The sequence below is a fragment of the Sarcophilus harrisii genome, chromosome 2, assembly GCF_902635505.1.
Source record: "Sarcophilus harrisii chromosome 2, mSarHar1.11, whole genome shotgun sequence".
Classification (NCBI taxonomy): domain Eukaryota; kingdom Metazoa; phylum Chordata; class Mammalia; order Dasyuromorphia; family Dasyuridae; genus Sarcophilus; species Sarcophilus harrisii.
The window spans coordinates 29700322-29717565 of record NC_045427.1 but is presented as its reverse complement, the minus strand read 5'-3'; the positions used below and the strand labels follow the sequence as shown (position 1 = coordinate 29717565).

The 17244-nt window shown below is 45.3% G+C and overlaps 1 protein-coding gene across 1 annotated transcript in view; it reads left to right on the top strand.

Annotated features, from left to right (window-relative positions):
• Positions 1-907: 907 nt before the first annotated feature.
• TRABD2A (TraB domain containing 2A) overlaps positions 908-17244 on the top strand; it is a 53997-nt gene continuing 37660 nt past the window's right edge. Inside the window, exons 1-2 of the mRNA XM_031949761.1 lie at positions 908-1452; positions 10397-10957. Of these exons, the coding sequence (XP_031805621.1) occupies positions 1303-1452; positions 10397-10957 (711 nt within the window). The 5' untranslated portion in view covers positions 908-1302. The remainder of the gene's footprint in view (positions 1453-10396; positions 10958-17244) is intronic.

The window sequence follows — 17244 nt, the reverse complement described above, 5'->3', positions numbered from 1 at the left end:
GAGCCTCAGTTGCCTCAGGTGCAGAAACCAGGGACCCAGAACGTCTTGTCCTATTTTCTCTCTGCGGGTCCTATTTTCTCTCTGCGGGTCCTGACCTCGGAGAGCGGGTGGGCGACGCTCCCGGCGCACTGCGTCTGCAGCGAGATTCTGCGCGGGCTCCCGGGAGCGCTCCCTGATGTTACAGGATGTCCCTTCCGAACCCTGGCTCTGTGGCTGGGGCCTCCTTGCGGATCTGGCTGTTAAATGGCCGCCGCGTCCTGCCCCTCCTGGCCCCTGTCTGCGGTTCTGCTGGCAGAACGCGGGGCGATTCGCCATTTCTTTCTCCCGCTGATGCCACATAGGAACAACTGAGACAAACAGACGGGGCTGAGGGACTCGCCCACGTTCACCCAGGCTGCCCGTGCCTGAGACGAACTTCGAACCCAGGAAGAGGGACTTTGCCCCCGCGAATCGGCCTTTATTTTCTCACCTCCCCCACCCCACCCTTTCGGGGTGCGTCCCGTGCCTCGGTGTTTAATTACGTAATTCTCCCGTTAAAGAAAAAAGAGGCCGAGAAAGTTCCTGCTTGTCCGTGTCTCTGGGGAAGGATCGCCGCTCGCACGTGACGGGTCCCACGCCCCAGCGGGAGCCCCGCGAGCGGGGGATGCGCGCAGGCGGCGGGGTCTGGGCCGCCCGGCGCGCCTTTGGCTCGCAAGTTTCTAAGAGACGGGACGCTGCCGGATCGACGGCTCTTTTTCCTACGTTCCGTTGTGACGGGGTGGGATTCAGAGAGAGGCGCACTTGGGGGCGGGGGCGGGGAGGAGTCCGAAAGGGAGGCTCGGCACCGATGGAGGAGGGCCCCCAAACGGCTGGGCGGGCGGGGGAGGGGAGGAAGTTTGGGGGAAAGGGCCTCACGCGGCCAATCGCCGGAGTTTGACTTTGTACCTCCATCCAGAGGCTGCAGTCGGAATTACAAAAAAAGAGAGGGAGCGAGGGAGCGAGGCGGCCGGCGGGCAGCGAGCCGGGAGGAGGCGGCCGGCGGGCAGCGAGCCGGGAGGAGGCGGCCGCCGCTGCTGCGCCCCGGGCTGCTGCGCCCCTCTCCTCCGCGCCATGGCGGGCTGGGCGCCCCTGCGCGGCTCCGCCGCCCCGCCCGCAGCGGCTCCGGCCCGGGGGGAGGACGAGGACGGGGACTGATTGCCCGCAGCGCCCGCCGCAGCCCCCCCCCCCCCGCCCCCGCCAGTGCCGCTACCTGGGCGCCGTGGGGACGCGCGGCTCCCGGGAGCCCGGCCCGCGCCCCGGCCCGCCCGCGGCCGCGGCGCCGCTATGGGCGGGATGAGCCCCTGGAACTTGGTCCTGCAGACTTTCTTCCTCCTGCCGGCGGCCGGAGCCCAGCGCGGGGGCCCCGCTCCCGGAGACTACGCGCGGGCGGCCCCCGCTCCGGCCCCGGCGGCGGGAGCCTGCAAGCCCGGGAGGGCGGGGGAGAGCATGGGAGCGGAGAAAAAGAAGAGACCGGTGAAGGGAGGGAGGAGGGAAGGGAAAGTTGGGGAGGAGGGAAGGGAGAGGAGGACGGGAGGGGAGGAGGGAAGAGGGGTGAGAGAAGGGGGAAGGGGGTGAGAACAGAGAGGGAAAGTGAGGGGGAAGGGGAGGGCAGGGACAGGGAGAGGGGAAGGGGAGCGGGGAAGCACGCCGGACCTGGGGCGCGCCGGGCGGGGCTCCCTGGCGGCCCGGAGCCGCGGGGCTCGCTGCGATCATTGTGGGGCCAGTTTCTCCGGGTCCCGCGGGCCCTCCTCCCCCTCCCCGCCCCGCGGGGCCCCTGCCCCTTTCCCCACCCTCGCCGCGGGCCCCAGAGCCGTGGCCCTCCATCTGCAGCCCCCTGCTGTGGGGGTTTCCCGGCCGGGCCAGGTCCCGCCTCCCCGGCTCCCTCCCCGCCCCGGGCCGGGCGCGCTCCGAGCCGTGACTTCCCCGGGGCGATGCGCGCCTTTGATCTCGGCTGCCTGCCGAGCCCCCTTTTCAGCCGAGGGGGAGGGGCCGGAGAGCCGCAGGAAGGGCTGGGCGGTGCCGGGGGCGGGGGTGCGCGGGGAGGGCGAAGAGGGGCTCGCCTCTGCCCCCCGCCCCGCCCCTTCTTTTCTCTCTCCGGCCGCTTCCCTCTCCGGCCATTCATTTTGGAGACAGTCCTCTCCCCGCGACGGATCCGACTTCTCCCAGTCCCTAAAAATCCCCGCCGGTGCAGCTTCCCTCCTGCTCGGGTTCCTCCAGCGGGAAAAGGGCCTTAGGAATCCTGGGTCCCAGGTCCCCCCCACTTCGCCCCAGAGGCTGTGAGGGGCCCCAGAGGGCATATGGTCCAGCCTCTCTTCCCCAAGTGAGAACTGAGTTCTGGAGAGGAGGCACACAAATACTGGGTCTGGGGTCTTCGCAGGCAGCCAGCGGGCGGGGGCAAACTCGGGGTCCCCAGCTCCGGACGCAGACTCACCCGGCCTCCCGGAGACCCCAGGGCTGGGGAGCCAGCGAGTGGCCGGGTTTTAGAAGAAGCCCAAAGGTAGCCGGGACCAAGAACATAGAAAACCACAGAGAAACCCTCTAGTTCAAGTCTTATTTTGGGAGTGGGTTAGTTGACTCCCCCAGAGTCACACAGCTACTAAGTGTTTGACTCAAGTCCTCCTGACTCAGGGCTGGTGCCCCGTCCACCTCACTGATGGTCCACTTCACCATCAGTGCCCCGTCCACCTCTCCGTCAGTGCCCCCATCCACCTTGCCGTCAGTGCCCCGTCCACCTTGCCATCAGTGCCCCGACCACCTCTCCATCAGTGCCCCGTCCACCTCTCCATCAGTGCCCCGCCCACCTCTCCGTCAGTGCCCCGTCCACCTCTCCATCAGTGCCCCGCCCACCTCTCCGTCAGTGCCCCGTCCACCTCGCCATCAGTGCCCCGTCCACCTCGCCGTCAGTGCCCCGTCCACCTCTCCGTCAGTGCCCCGTCCACCTCTCCGTCAGTGCCCCGTCCACCTCTCCGTCAGTGCCCCGTCCACCTCGCCATCAGTGCCCCGACCACCTCTCCATCAGTGCCCCGTCCACCTCTCCATCAGTGCCCCGTCCACCTCTCCGTCAGTGCCCCATCCACCTCTCCATCAGTGCCCTGACCACTTCACCACCGATCTACCTCCGATTCTATCATTAAGAAACCGAGTTGTCAGAAGATCAGCCATTTGCTCAGGAGATTGCAAGCCTCCCCTGATGGGTTTGAGCCCCCAACCCCCCCAACTCCTGAGACACTGCTCTTTTCCCAGGACCGATTGTCTTTTTTTGGGGGGGTTACTTTTAATTTTTTTACTTTTTATTTTTTTGATCCGACTGTATTTTAAGAGTCTTTGGACTGATGAGTGGGAAGGATGTCCAGAATCAGAGGCCACATGACCTTGGGCTCCAGTCACGTAACTCCCCTGGGTTTGAAATTTCTCATCCATGAAAGGGGGGGGGGGCATCCAGAAGAACTCTGACGCTCCTTCTAGTCCCAAATTCCTTGACTTTTGTCATTTACCTCCAGTCCCCTTGGACAACGGGCTATTTTATTGGGGTCCCACCTTCTGCCGAGACAGATATTTCCTCTTGTTTCAAATCACTGCCACCAACACCCCCTTTCCTTTAGTCCCTCAACACACTAGGGATCTGCCGGGATGTGTTTGGGCCCGCTAGCCCCACACCAGGATGGAGGCAGAGAGCTTCAGCCCCAGATTTAAGCAATGACCCTGAGGAGTTATTTGAGGAAGGGGCTGGACAGCAGGCCTGGGTGGGCAGGGTAATGGTTAGCCTGCCCTTCAGGTGACCTCTGCCTCTTGCAACAGCCTGTTGACCAGATCCCAGCTTGGAACCCCCTTTGCTGACACTTTCCTCCGTTCTGTCTGGCAGGCTTCCATATTCAGCCTCGCTCTTAATTTTATTCACAAGTTTTATTAGTGCAATGGAAAACAGAGGGAGGGGACTGGGTTTTTCCTGCACTTCTGGGGATTGGAAAGGAGAGGCCCCAGCGGAAATATTGGTCCATTTTGTGGCCAAGCAAAATTCTTATTTTTTTTTGCTCTGGGAGGAAAGGGGAGGGGGGGAAAGAAGGGGGTGTTTCTGGCTAGGGAAGCCTAGAGAGTGAGATCCTGAGAATGAAGCCAATCTGGGGATAATTGAAACCGTGACTGACTTGGTTCAAAGATGGTGGTGATTTTTCCAGAATGTGCCCAGCCTTACCGATTCCATGTAATTCAGATGAACATGAGAAGCAGCAGAGGAGGCTGGAAAAAGGGATGGCAGCTGGATGGAGTGTGGGGAGAGTGGTGGACTTGTCAGGAAGGTCAGAGTTTGAATCCTGCCCCCCCCAATTAGCCCTTAGTAGTTACCTCACTTCTCAGCTTTAGGTTGCCCATTTGCAAAATGGGAAAATAACACTACCCCCTGAATATAGTTATGACCAAAAGTTCATGAATGTAATGTGCTTTGCAATCCTTGAAGAGTTCTGGAAATGGGAGCTACTGTTATGATTATCTTTTTTGGTAAGAATCAGTTAAAAAGAGTCCTGAGATGTCCTAAACTTCCTTTCCATTGAGTGTTCTACAGATTGATGCACAGGGTAAAATATGGATTTTTTTTGGTACTTGAATAAAGGTATTAGGATGCCAAGTTATTTTGTGTAAGCTCCTAAAATGTTCTATAGATTAATGCACATAGGGTTAAAATAATTAATTTTTTATTAGGATGTCAAATTATTCTGTGTAAGCTCCTAAAGTGTTCTATAGATTGATGCACATGGGATTAAAATAATTGACCTTTTTGTAGTTGAGTTAACACATTAGGATGTCAAATTATTCTCTGTAGGCTCTAAAATAATCTATAGATTGATGCACACAGGGTTAAAATAACTTTTCTTATTAGAACGTCAGGTTATTCTGGGTAAGTTCCTAAAACGTTCTATAGATTTCACATAGAATTAAAATAACCAGGGTTTTTTGGAGTTGAATAAAGGCATTAGGATGTCAAGTTATTCTCTGTAGGCTCTTAAAATGTTCTATAGATTGATGCACACAGGATTAAAATAACTGGTTTCTTTTGATTGGGATGTCAGGTTATTCTCTGCAAGCTCCTAAAATATTCTATAGCTCGATGCATACAGGGTTAAAATAACTGTTTTTAAGTGTTCTGTAAATTGATGCACACAGGGTTAAAATAACTTTTTTTAGTAGTTGAATAAAGGCATTAGGATGTGGCATGTTAGTTTCTGTAAGCTCCTAAAATGTTCTACAAATTGATGATTAAAATAACTGGGTTTTTAAAATTAAGATGTCAGGTTATTCTCTATAAACTCCTAGAAACCATTCTTGGGATGATAATAAAAAGAACAGCAACAATAATAATAATAATATCTAGCATTCATATATCTCCAGATACTGCACTAAATGTTCCCCAAATGTCTCATTTGATTCTCACAACAACCCTGGAAGATAGGTGCTGTTATTATGCCCATTTTATCTCACAGCCAGTGAGTGTGTGAATCCAGATTTGGGGTTTTTTCCTCCTTGCCATCCTTATTATTGCTAAGAAAATCATTCAGGCTCACATGTAGGGTATCAGCCGTGGCTTCCCCTTTCTCATCCAATCTGTTAACATGTCCTGTCCATCCCACCTTCCTAATATTTCTTGTACACTTCTATCCCATTTCTCCTCAAATTGCAGGCTATCCTCGCCTCTGGCCTGACCATTGCAATGGCCTTCTGGTTTTTCTCTCTCGATTATTTACGCCCTCCTGTCCATCCCCTATTCATCTGTCTACATCCCCTTCCAAAAGCAAAGTCACACATCTCTTAAATAAATCCCAAACATAAAATCCTCTGGCTTTTAAAGCTCTTCATCTCTCTCCAGACCTCTTCATCCTTCTTATACCATATTGACCTCCACTTATTCAGCAATACTGGCCCACTTGCCATTTCTTGTACAAGACCCTCCATCTCCGACTCTGTGAATTTTTGTCATCTTTTCCCCATGTCTAGAATTCCCTCCTTATCTTTGGTTTTCCTGATTTCCTTCAATTCCTAGAGAAAATTCTGCTTTCTGCAATAATCCTCTCTTGGTTCTCATTCCCTCTGTCCATCATCTCTGAATTACCTTGACTGTATACAGCTACCTACATCTTGTCTCTTTTGTTTAGCCTGTGAATGCCTTTGGAGTGGGGGCTTTTTTTTACTTTTCTATATTATTTCTGAAGCTTAATACAATGCCAGCCATGTACTAGTCACCTAGTGTTGCTTTTGATTATTGACTCGATGTGAATCTCATTCTTTGATCTTCTCAGCCAGTTTTCTATGCTTGGAAAGCTCCTTGTAGCATGTGGCTGGGAGATGTTGACATTTTTATTAAAAAAAGGTATTCCTAAGTTTCTCTGTATCAATGTTATGTCCAAATAATTCTAGAAAATATTAGATCTGTGGTAATAGCCTGTTTTTAGTACAGTTTGTTGTAATTGCCCAAGGTATTTTGAAAATGTACTTTAAATATAGGAATTTGTCAGGCTATGAAAGATGGAGATGTTTCTAGCTTTCAGATTATATCTTGAAAGGTATTCAGTAGGTGCTAAATTCTTATACTTGCAACAATGTATTATTCTGCTTTGTAGAGAAAGTTACATTTTGTGTTTTCCTAATTGGAGGTGGAAAAATGCAAGATTCATTTTTTGTCTGGATTTCTTTAGAATGACCTGATGGCAATAACCTGCTCCTAGATGACAGTCATTAAATCCCTCTGGTTTTGGAACTTACCCCAGCAAGGTCTCTATTTGTAGTTAGGGGCAGGGGAAGAAAAACAAGCTGTTATTGCCCACCAGGACAGGTGCAGGAGGCTTGGTTGTGGTGAACAGGACATGGTTAACCACACACGCAGGTGCAAGGAGCCTGGTTCTAGCACACAGGATGCCAGGAAGCCTGGGTCCTATTTTTTTTAAAATTTGGTCAGTGGCTAAGAAATAAACATCTAGAGGCTCTAGCTAATGAGCAAAGAGTAAATCTCTTCCCCCCCAGTCCCTATAAAATACCCATCCTGGAGTACCCCCTTAGACCAGTTAATCTCGTGATGCAGTTTGATCCTATCCTGCTTTATACAATAATAAAACCTTTATATTTTTAGAGAAATCAGTTCAGTGTTCAGGCAATTCTTACCTATCGATCCTGCTCTCCCTCTGCAATTCCACAGACAAATCAACATTTTTCAGCCATTTCTTTGTTAACATATTGTTGGCTGAGTCCATGATGATGTTGCCCATGAAGGGCCTTTTGATTCCACTCTTGGATCATAATTCTTTCATAGAATATATCTGAAGGTAAACTACTTTGATCCAATGGCACGTCCTTGTTATCTGCTTTTATTGTTATCTGCTTTTTGTGTTTTGTGTTCTTTTTTTACCTGTTTGTCATGTACTCTAAGAATGTTTCTCAATCATCTTTCTTTTATGATTTGGGTGAATCAATCTTTTTGTAGCTGTCATAAAGTGATGGGCCCTATGTTTTGCTGATATTGTAATGGCTTTTACTTGGTACTCTTTGAATCTGTTATGATGCATTTTGCTGTCTCTCAAGTGTACAGTAAGATTGATATTGCATAGTTGTTGATTACTTGAAATGAGTTCTTCCCTAGAAAATTTGGAAAAAAGTTTATATCCAGCGTTACTGATAAAATACATAGAGAATTAATTCAAATGTATAATAATACACGCTATTCTTCAATTGGTAAATGGTCAAAGGATATGAACAATCTTCAGACAAAAAAACTAAAATCATTTCTAGTCATATAAAAAACTCTAAATCACTATTAGAGAAATCCAAATTTAGACAACTCTTATTATTGGTACCCTTTCACATCTCTTGGATCAGCTAAGATGACAGAAAAAGTATTGGAGGGAATGTGGGAAGACTGGGATACTAATACATTGTTGGTGTTGTGAAGTGATTCAGCCATTCTAGAGAACAGTTTGGAACTATACCTAAAGAGCTATCCAACTGTGCATAGCCTTTGATCCAGCAGTGCTTTTACTGGGTCTGTATCCCAAAGAGATAATAAAAAACAGAAAATGACCCACATGTGCAAAAATGTTTGTCATGGCAAGAAACTGGAAACCGAGCGGATGCCCATCAGTTAGAGAATGATTGAACAAGTTATGGTGCATGAATTGTTCTATAAAAAATGATCAGCAGGATGATTTCAGAGAGACTTGGAGGACTTCCAGGAATCAATGCTGAATGAAATGAGCAGAACCAGGAGATCATTGTACACCACAATAAGATTATGTGATGATCAACTCTGATGGACGTGGCTCTTCAACAAGGAAGTGATTCAAAGCAATTCCAATAGACTTATGATGGAGAGAGCCATCTGCATCCAGAGAGAGGGCTATGGGAACTGAAACTGGATCACAACATAATATTTTCATCTTTTGTTATTGTTGTTGTTGGCTTGTTTTTTTCTCTTTCATGTTTTTTTTTCTCTTTTGATCTGATTTTTCTTGCACAGCATGACGAATATGGAAATATATTTAGAAGAATTGCACATGTTTAACCTATGTTGGATTACTTGCTGTTTAGGGGAGGGAGGGAGAAAAATGTGGAACACAAGATTTTGCACAGTTGAATGTTGAAAACTATCTTTGCATGTTTTTGGAAAAATAAAAAAAGCTATTAATTTTTAGAAAAACATGTTCTTCCCACTTAGCTTTAATTTTAGAATACCAGCAAGTCTCTTAATGTGTTCAATTACAACCTTTTTCTTAACATCTTTATATTATATGTACCTGGCCTGGAGGAGATGAAGATTTTGTAGTTATTACCCTCATGCATTGGAACAGAATCGGGAAGATTCAAGTTAAAATCTAGTCTTAGACACTTACTAGCAGTGTGACAGTGGGAGGGTTAGTTAATCTCCATTTGCTGCAATTTCCTCATCTGGAAAATGGGGGTAATGATAGCACTTCCCTCCTAGAATTTCTCTCAGGATCAAATGAGATAATAATTGTAAAGTACATGGTACACAGCAGGCACTATATAAATGTTAACTATCATTACTATTCATTGCTTCAATATGATTTCCAAATTCAAGCTCAAAACTTTGAGTCACTACCTTTCTTTGGAGTATGTTAAGAATTTTATTGAACACAAAATTCTTGAATCCAATGACTATTTTATGTCTTTGGGAAAAGATCCCACGGGATGAAGGTTCTGTTTAATTTGCTTTTTGGTGGAAAATGATTGTCATCAAGTTGTTAATGTTTTGGTCTGGTTCCTTTAATTTGAAAGCCATATTTGGTTCTATTTAAGAGAGAAAAAATGTTTTTGAGTCTGGTCAGAGTTATAATGGGATTAAATGGTTTTTCTGAAAGATGTCATGTTTTATAGAAGCTGGCAGAGAATGTCGATGTTATTATTAGTCTGGGTCTATTTTCTATCTTTATACATGAATGAGCCATGAGTGCAGAGTTTTGGATTACTCAAAGGCAATAGATAATTTATTATACTTTCAGACAACTTGTTTAATGAGTTTTAATCACCAATAAGTTGTTTATACTGTGAGACTTTTTTGACGCACATTTTTTGCTCTTCAGCCAATTGATTGTTTTCTTGCAAGTACTTATATGTATGTGTATATGGGTGAATGCTTTGCATATATTAGGGGGATTTGCTACTATTTTCATTCTTGATTAATAGATGTTATTCTTTTGGGGAAGGAAGATGGTGTCAGGTTTGTGTTTGAGAGGAAGTTATTCAAGTGTCTTATTAGTAGTTTAGGTAGCTCAGCATGTGAACTACTAAGTGTGGACAAGAAGAATTGAAACTGACCCTTTTGCCATCTTTTTCTTCCCACTGCCACCTCTGTGGCCCTGAAGAATTCTGAAATGCTCTTGGAACATAGTAGGCAACACACGTTGATTGGTTAATAAAATGGCAAAAACTCCAATATCTTTGCCCCCTGGTTAATAAAATGGCAAAAAAACTCTAGTATTTTTGCCCCCTGGTTAATAAAATGGCAAAAACTCTAGTATCTTTGCCCCCTGGTTAATAAAATGGCAAAAACTCCAGTATCTTTGCCCCCTGGTTAATAAAATGGCAAAAACTCCAGTATCTTTGCCCCCCAAATGGGGTCACAAGGAATCAGAGATAATTGAAATGACTGAACACTTAATTTTCTCTCAGTTTGCTCATCAGGAAAGTGGGGACCATAAGAGCCCTTTCTTCCTGGGCTGTTGGATTGATGAGAGAAAACAGGTATGATTATCATACCCATCACAGTAGTTTCCGCTTCCCCTCCCTCAGTTATTTTTGTTTAAATGCACTTTTCTTTGAAGGGTTCTCTCTGCCCATCCGTGGCCCTCCACATTGACTTTGCTGTTCCCTTGCCTTTTAGCAGAGTGAGTTGAACTCTTTCTTATGGACTATCAAGAGAGACCCGCCCTCGTACTTCTTTGGGACGATCCACGTGCCCTACACGCGGGTCTGGGACTACATTCCCGAGAACTCCAAGGCGGCCTTCCAGCAGAGCAGCATCGTGTACTTTGAGCTGGACCTCACGGACCCTTACACCATCTCGGCCCTCACCAGCTGCCAGATGCTGCCTCAGGGCGAGAACCTCCAGGATGTGCTGCCCCAGGACATCTACTGCCGGCTCAAGCGCCACCTGGACTATGTGAAGCTGATGATGCCCTCGTGGATGACCCCGGATCAGCGTGGGAAGGGCCTCTACGCCGACTACCTGTTCAACGCCATCGCGGGGAACTGGGAGAGGAAGAGACCTGTGTGGGTGATGCTGATGGTGAATTCCCTGACCGAGGTGGACATTAAATCCCGGGGGGTGCCGGTGCTGGATCTCTACCTTGCCCAGGAGGCCGAGCGCCTCAGGAAACGGACCGGGGCGGTCGAGAAAGTCGAGGAGCAGTGTCATCCTCTGAATGGGCTGAACTTTTCTCAGGTAAGAGTTATGTCACTGTGAAATAGTGATTGGCGCTGATTCCGAGTTCAAATACAGCCAGGTCCAAATGAGGGCAAATGATGAACCTCTGAATATTTTAATTCTTAGGATTTGTCTGAATTTTTCTCAGGTAAGAATTATTTTGGTGTGAAGTAATAACTGTCATGGATTCCAAGATTTAAGATTGAGTTCAGATACGGCCAGGTCCAAATGATGAATCTCTGAAGTGGTCATGTGTATTTTAGTTTTCTTGATTTGCGGATAGAATTATGTGAAATGAGGGAATCCGTTCCAGGCCAACATACAGTGCTGTATAATGATGAGTGTATGTGTTACATAATATAGTATGCATGGATGTATATATGTACATGGGACAGATTTGGGGCCTACGCTTTCACTGGTAGAGAACAAATATTAAATATATATAATATTTGTATATGTTATATACATATATGTTATATATAATGTGTATATGTGTATATATATGTAATGTGCATTTGTATATATATACGTATATATATAGCTTAATAGATTTTATATATCTGTGTGTGTATGCACACACACACACACACACACACACACACACACACACACAGTGTTTAATGGATAAAAAAAAAAATCCAGTCCAAATCATCCTTCCCGAATGGCATAGTTCAGGATACTTCAAACTAAATTAACATATCTGATTTATCTAGAGCTCTCGCTAGTATGGGATTAACATGGCTCTGCCCCAGGTTAGAGACATTGTTGGGGACATGACTCCTTCCTACAGCAACGAATTTCTCCTTATTTCCTGGGTGTCTGCCCCATGGATCCCCTGTGTTGGGCTGCCTTCTATCCAAACCACTGTTAGGTTAGAATTCTCTGGTGATGGGCTGTCCCTTGCCATGACTGTACCCATGGTGGGTACTGATTTCTGGACTTTCCTTACCCTACCTTTCTATTTTCCCTTCCCATCTCTTTTCCCAATAGCACCATATTTTGCATTCTGTTGGAGTCCCTGCATCCTTCACCTGAATTTGCCCAAGGTACAGTAGATCTGGTTATGGCTCTGGGTTTATTATGCTCTGCCCCCTAAAATATAATGACATTACTTCTGCAGTGTAATAATACATAGATTTCCTTTTTTTTTTTTTTTGACATGCCCAAAGTATAGTTAGGGTTTTCAGCCAATAGGAATTGGATACTGTGATTTCATTGGTATAAAGATACTCCCTCCATTATTGCAGACAGATACCTTATGAGAAGTGGTACTTTCCCAGCATCCCCCAATCAGTGGAGGTCAGTGACAGTGCTTGAATCCAGGTCTTCCTGACTTCAAGACTCACTCTTTATCCACTATAGGAATTTTTTTTTGAGTCAGTCAGGGTTGACTGATTTGTCTAGGATCACACAGCTGTATAGTGTCTGCGGTTATATTTGAACTTTGGCCCCCCTGACTCCAATCCCTTCTTTTTTAAAAATTTGAATTAAGTACCAATCAAAACTGGGAAATAATTTTATAAATGTCTTCCTCTTTTGACAATTACATACCAAGAAAAGATTGTTTCCTTCCAGTGCTGCTATCTTTCTTTTTAATGCTTCTAAGGACCTGCTTTGGGAAGAGATGGAGGAAGTTTGGAGTAAGGAAGTGCTGGTTGATGTGAATTGTGGCTGGGATGAAATAACCATTATCTTATCTTGGGGGTTTTACTTTTGTTTTAGCTTTTTAAGAAAAAAATTCTGATCATTTTGAGAATGGTCCCTTCTGCCCCAGGCATTTCTCCAGATCAATCAAGTCAGTTATGTCAGGCCCATGATTGACTGCTTCCTTAGTCTCATTTGACCACGAAGCCCTTGGGGGCTTGAATTTTATCCACAGATGCCCTATACTGGTTGGAGTGTAGCTGGGATCATGGAGCATCATTGAGGAGACCCTCCTCCTTCACCTGTCTGCTTTTGGTTCTCAGGACATTCATTTCTCTGGTTTCCTTACTCTACCAATCTGGGCTCTCCTTCTCAACTTTCTCTGATGGCTCTTCCCATCACACGCACCGAGTGAGTGCATTCTATACAGGGTCCCCTTCTCCTTTTCCTCTTTACTGGCTTGTTTGGTGATGTCATCAGTTCTCAGAAATCACAAGTTCCATTCTTCTCTCTAGAAAGATCATTGTTAGTTTACCTCTTTAGCCCTAGTCTTCATCAGCTCCAATTTTGCATTATCAATTGCTTTTGGAATCCCTTGAATTGGATAGCAATAATTTATATATTTTATAATAACTTACTATTATAGCATTTATAGAGCACATGGAAAGTACTGTGCATGTGTGATCTTATTTGCTCCTCACAGCAACCCTGAGAGATAGATGCTATTATTATCCTCACTGTACAGATGGGGAAACTGAGGCAAAATCCCACAGCTAGGAAGGATTTGAATTCAGCCTCAGCGTCTCTGTAGTCACCTTGCAGCCATTTGCTCCTCCGGCCCCAGACCTATGGGCTTCCATTCTCCCAACTCCAATAAGATCATTAAATCAAAACAAACTAATGCTTGTTCTGTGACTCTAATCTCCATTCTCTCTAATTTTCTCCTCTAATTCTTTCCTCCCTGTGTATTGTCTTATCTTTTCATTATATTCCCTTATTATCCCCTTACTTTCTAATAAGTGGGGGCTGTCTTGCTGGACTGTATTTGTATCCCCAGTGTTTGGTCCAGTGCTCAGCTAAGTGCTTAATAAATGTACATTCATTCAGGCATTCATGCAACTCCAGTTTGCTCAGGGCACTTCCTAATCAGGCCAATGCCATCCTATTTTTGTTCCTTTTTGGGGGGAGGTGCGTGTTTCCAATATACAAAGTGCCACTGTAAATATTTTCTGCTGTTTCCCTTTTTGGGAAGTGTATTGTGCTCAGGAGTGAATTGAAAATTGCCTCTTGCATCTTGAATTAAAAGTTTCCAGTATTTCAGAATTGGCTGCCCGTGAGAGAGGGTGAGAAAAAACAAGGTTCTTTACTTGGGGGGCACATGGGGTTCCCAGATGACTTCTAGACATGGACAGAGGATTCACTGCTTTATCTTATATTTGTACTTATACTGAACTCTTCCCTCAATCCCAGGGTTTACTTTTGCCCTCCTGAATAAAAATAATAATAGCAATGATAATAATTATAGCTAGCATAGATATGCTTTGATGTTTTCAAAGCACTTTTTTAGATATGATCTGAGTAATTATGTGGCCTGGAATGGACCTGGGAAGGGGGATTAGGTCGCTATTGCCCATCTCTTTGAAGGGCGCCGATTCCAACCTTGACCTTGATCGATGGATTGGACATTAATGAACCAGCCGTTTTTATATGCCATCCTAAAGACCAGTTGAAATGTGAGATTGCAGATTTCCCCCTATCTCACTGCTGTGAGACCTGACCTGGAGTGGCTTGGAAACTCCTTACTGGCCAGGTCCCAACCCCTAGTTCCCCAGGAGCCAGAGATGCCTACAGGTCAGCAGGCTTAGGAGAGTGCTGTAACCATGGCGACCAGTGTGGCTGTAACCATGGCAACCAGGTTGGGGACCATTCTGTGATGTATGCTCTTGTCTTTTTGGAGATGGTCTCTTACTCTTGGGTGTTAGGGAAGCCATCATCCTCCAGGTTGGAGTCCTAGGACCCAAGTTTCTACTGCTAGAGCAGACCAGGGCTAGGGATCCAGGCCCAGAGCAACCTTCCCGTCCCTTTGGCCAGACAGTTGGGATTAATTTGTTATGGATTATTCTTGCCAATAGATGGCGCTAAGATTTTAGAGCTTTCCCCCAGGTAGGTAGCTAGTGATGGCTTCTAGATTTTTAATCTTGGATGTATCATGGAGCCCATTGACATCCTGCTGGAATTTCGGGACCCCTTCTCGGAACAATGTTCAGTGCAAAAATGCAGTGCAAAGAATGACAAGGAAATACATTCATCAGAATGTATGTTGTTAAAGTTCATGGGCCCCAAGTCAAATGCCCTATTCAGAAGGATGGTGCAAGATGTCATACTGGGTATCCCCAGTCTCCACTCCCTGCCCCTTTTTCTGACACATACATCCAGAGTTTTGAAAAAAAGTTTAACTTTCCCAGCTACCCTGATAGTACTGGAACCTAGAATAGTCCTTGAAACTAGAAAAATGGAAAGACATGATTTGAAAAGACGGAACCTTTGAAAATTTGATTCAAATTTGAATTTTTGAAAATTAGAAATTTGAAGTCTTTGATAAAAAGTTTCAAATGGAAAGGGGCTGCCAAGGTGGAATTTGGACCATTGGACACTAGAGAAAAAGAGGGCATTTCTCAAGCCCCTATTTTGTTAAATATTGCTTAATTGTTTGGCTTTGGGACAGGAGCTTAGGATGATAGATTTAGATTGGGAAGGGACATCTTTCCCAACCTTGTCCTCCTACCCATTTTAGAGATGAAGAAATCAAGATTCATAGGGAACCTACTTTGCCCAAGATCACTCAGATACTAATTGGTAAAGTCTAGATTTGCACCCAGGTGTGATCCTAAAGAGATAATTGTCTTTCTTTCATGATTAAAGACTGAGCAGAGTTTGTGAGACCAATTTTGCTTTTTGCCTTGTGGGATCCTTAGGAGCTGGACCTTTTATAAAAGTCAAGCTTTAGAGGGTCTTCAAGAGAGGGGCAGCATGGCAGAGCATGGAGTCAGTCCCACTTCTTTCGTAGTCAAGGGGGAATTTACTTAATTATCCATTGCTTCGGGTAACTTATACAGCAAACAAAATGGTAGGGGGATTTCCTCTAGCAGTGAAATCATAGGTCCCATTAAAAATGCTTTATGTACATGATATAACCTGAGCTTCCTGTAACTTTTTTTCTAGATAGGTATTATACTCAGGTTGTGGGCCAGGTATATTTTCCTTAGATCTTTTCTTCCTCCAACCTCTCAAAATTTTTCTTCAATATGTGTTCTAAGCATGTTTATGGTAGGTATTATTTCCATTTTACAATAGAGAATTTACATGATTTTTAGCAGCCACCTAACTGGTGTCAGAGCTGGGATAACAATCCCCGTTTCCCCCAGTCTGTTCCATAAGAGAATTTCTCTCTACACGGAGCTCTGGTGCTCTCGGTGAATAACTCTCATTATATCTGGGTACAGGGAGTGCATGAATGGTCACAAGTATTTCCAAGTCCCTTCTTCCTAGCCCGAGTGCCTCACAGGGTGGCCATTCCCACACAGGCCTCCAGTGGGTGCTTAAATGCTTGCTGACTGAAGCAGTCATATTGTCAAATTGTTGATTTGTTTTAAGATGGGGTCTTAGGAATTATATCCAACAAAGATTGGGCTATTATGAATGGTTCCGATGGAAAGAAATAATCAGGAAGGGCAAGAAGGCAAGTAGACGGGATTGATCCTGATTTATTACAGGATTCATGACAGCTGTCCTGTCACCCAGCCAAGATTTCCCAATCTCCTTAAGGTCATGTTAGGTGCGGTAGAACAGATGTCAGCGTCTCTATTTTTATAGCACTTCTTGCCCCTCTGTGGATTTCCCAGCCCACTGGTTATGCTGTGCTTTGGGGTGCTGGGTGTAAATGGAATAAAACCTCCTAAGTGGGTAGCATTGGTATTTTCAATCGGGGGAAAAGAACTGCTCCTAAAGGGTCCCAGGAAGCACGTTTGATGTTTCTGGCTGTGATCTCTGGCTTTCTGGGCTAGTTACAGCAAATCTGTGCAATGATTTGAGTATCCTGTAGTGGAAAAGATGCTGGGCTGCTTCTTCTTTTTCTTACCCCCCCATAGTATTTTTTTAAATTACATGTAAAGCCCCCCCATAGTATTTTTTAAAATTACATGTAAAGATATCTTTCAACAATTATTTTTGATAAGATTTTGAATTTCAAATTTTCTTTTCTCTCTCTCCCTTCTTCCCAAGACAGCAAGCAATCTGATTAGAGTTATCCATGTACAGTCATTTTAAACATATTTCCATATTAGTCATTTTGTGAAAGAAAAATCAGGACAAAAGAGAAAAATCATAAAGACAAAGCCAAAAAATAAAAAATAGGTGAAAATACTTTGCTTCAGTCTATATTGTCTCTATAATATTCTGTTTGGATGAAGATGGCATTTTCTATCCCAAGTATATTGGAATTGTCTGGGATCAATGTATTGCTGAGAAGAGTTAAGTCCATCATAGTTGATCATCACATAATCTTTTTATTGCGTACAATGTTCTCCTGGTTCTGCTCATTTCACTCAGCATCAGTTCATGTAATTCTTTCCAGACCTTTCTAAAATCAGCTTGTTCATCAT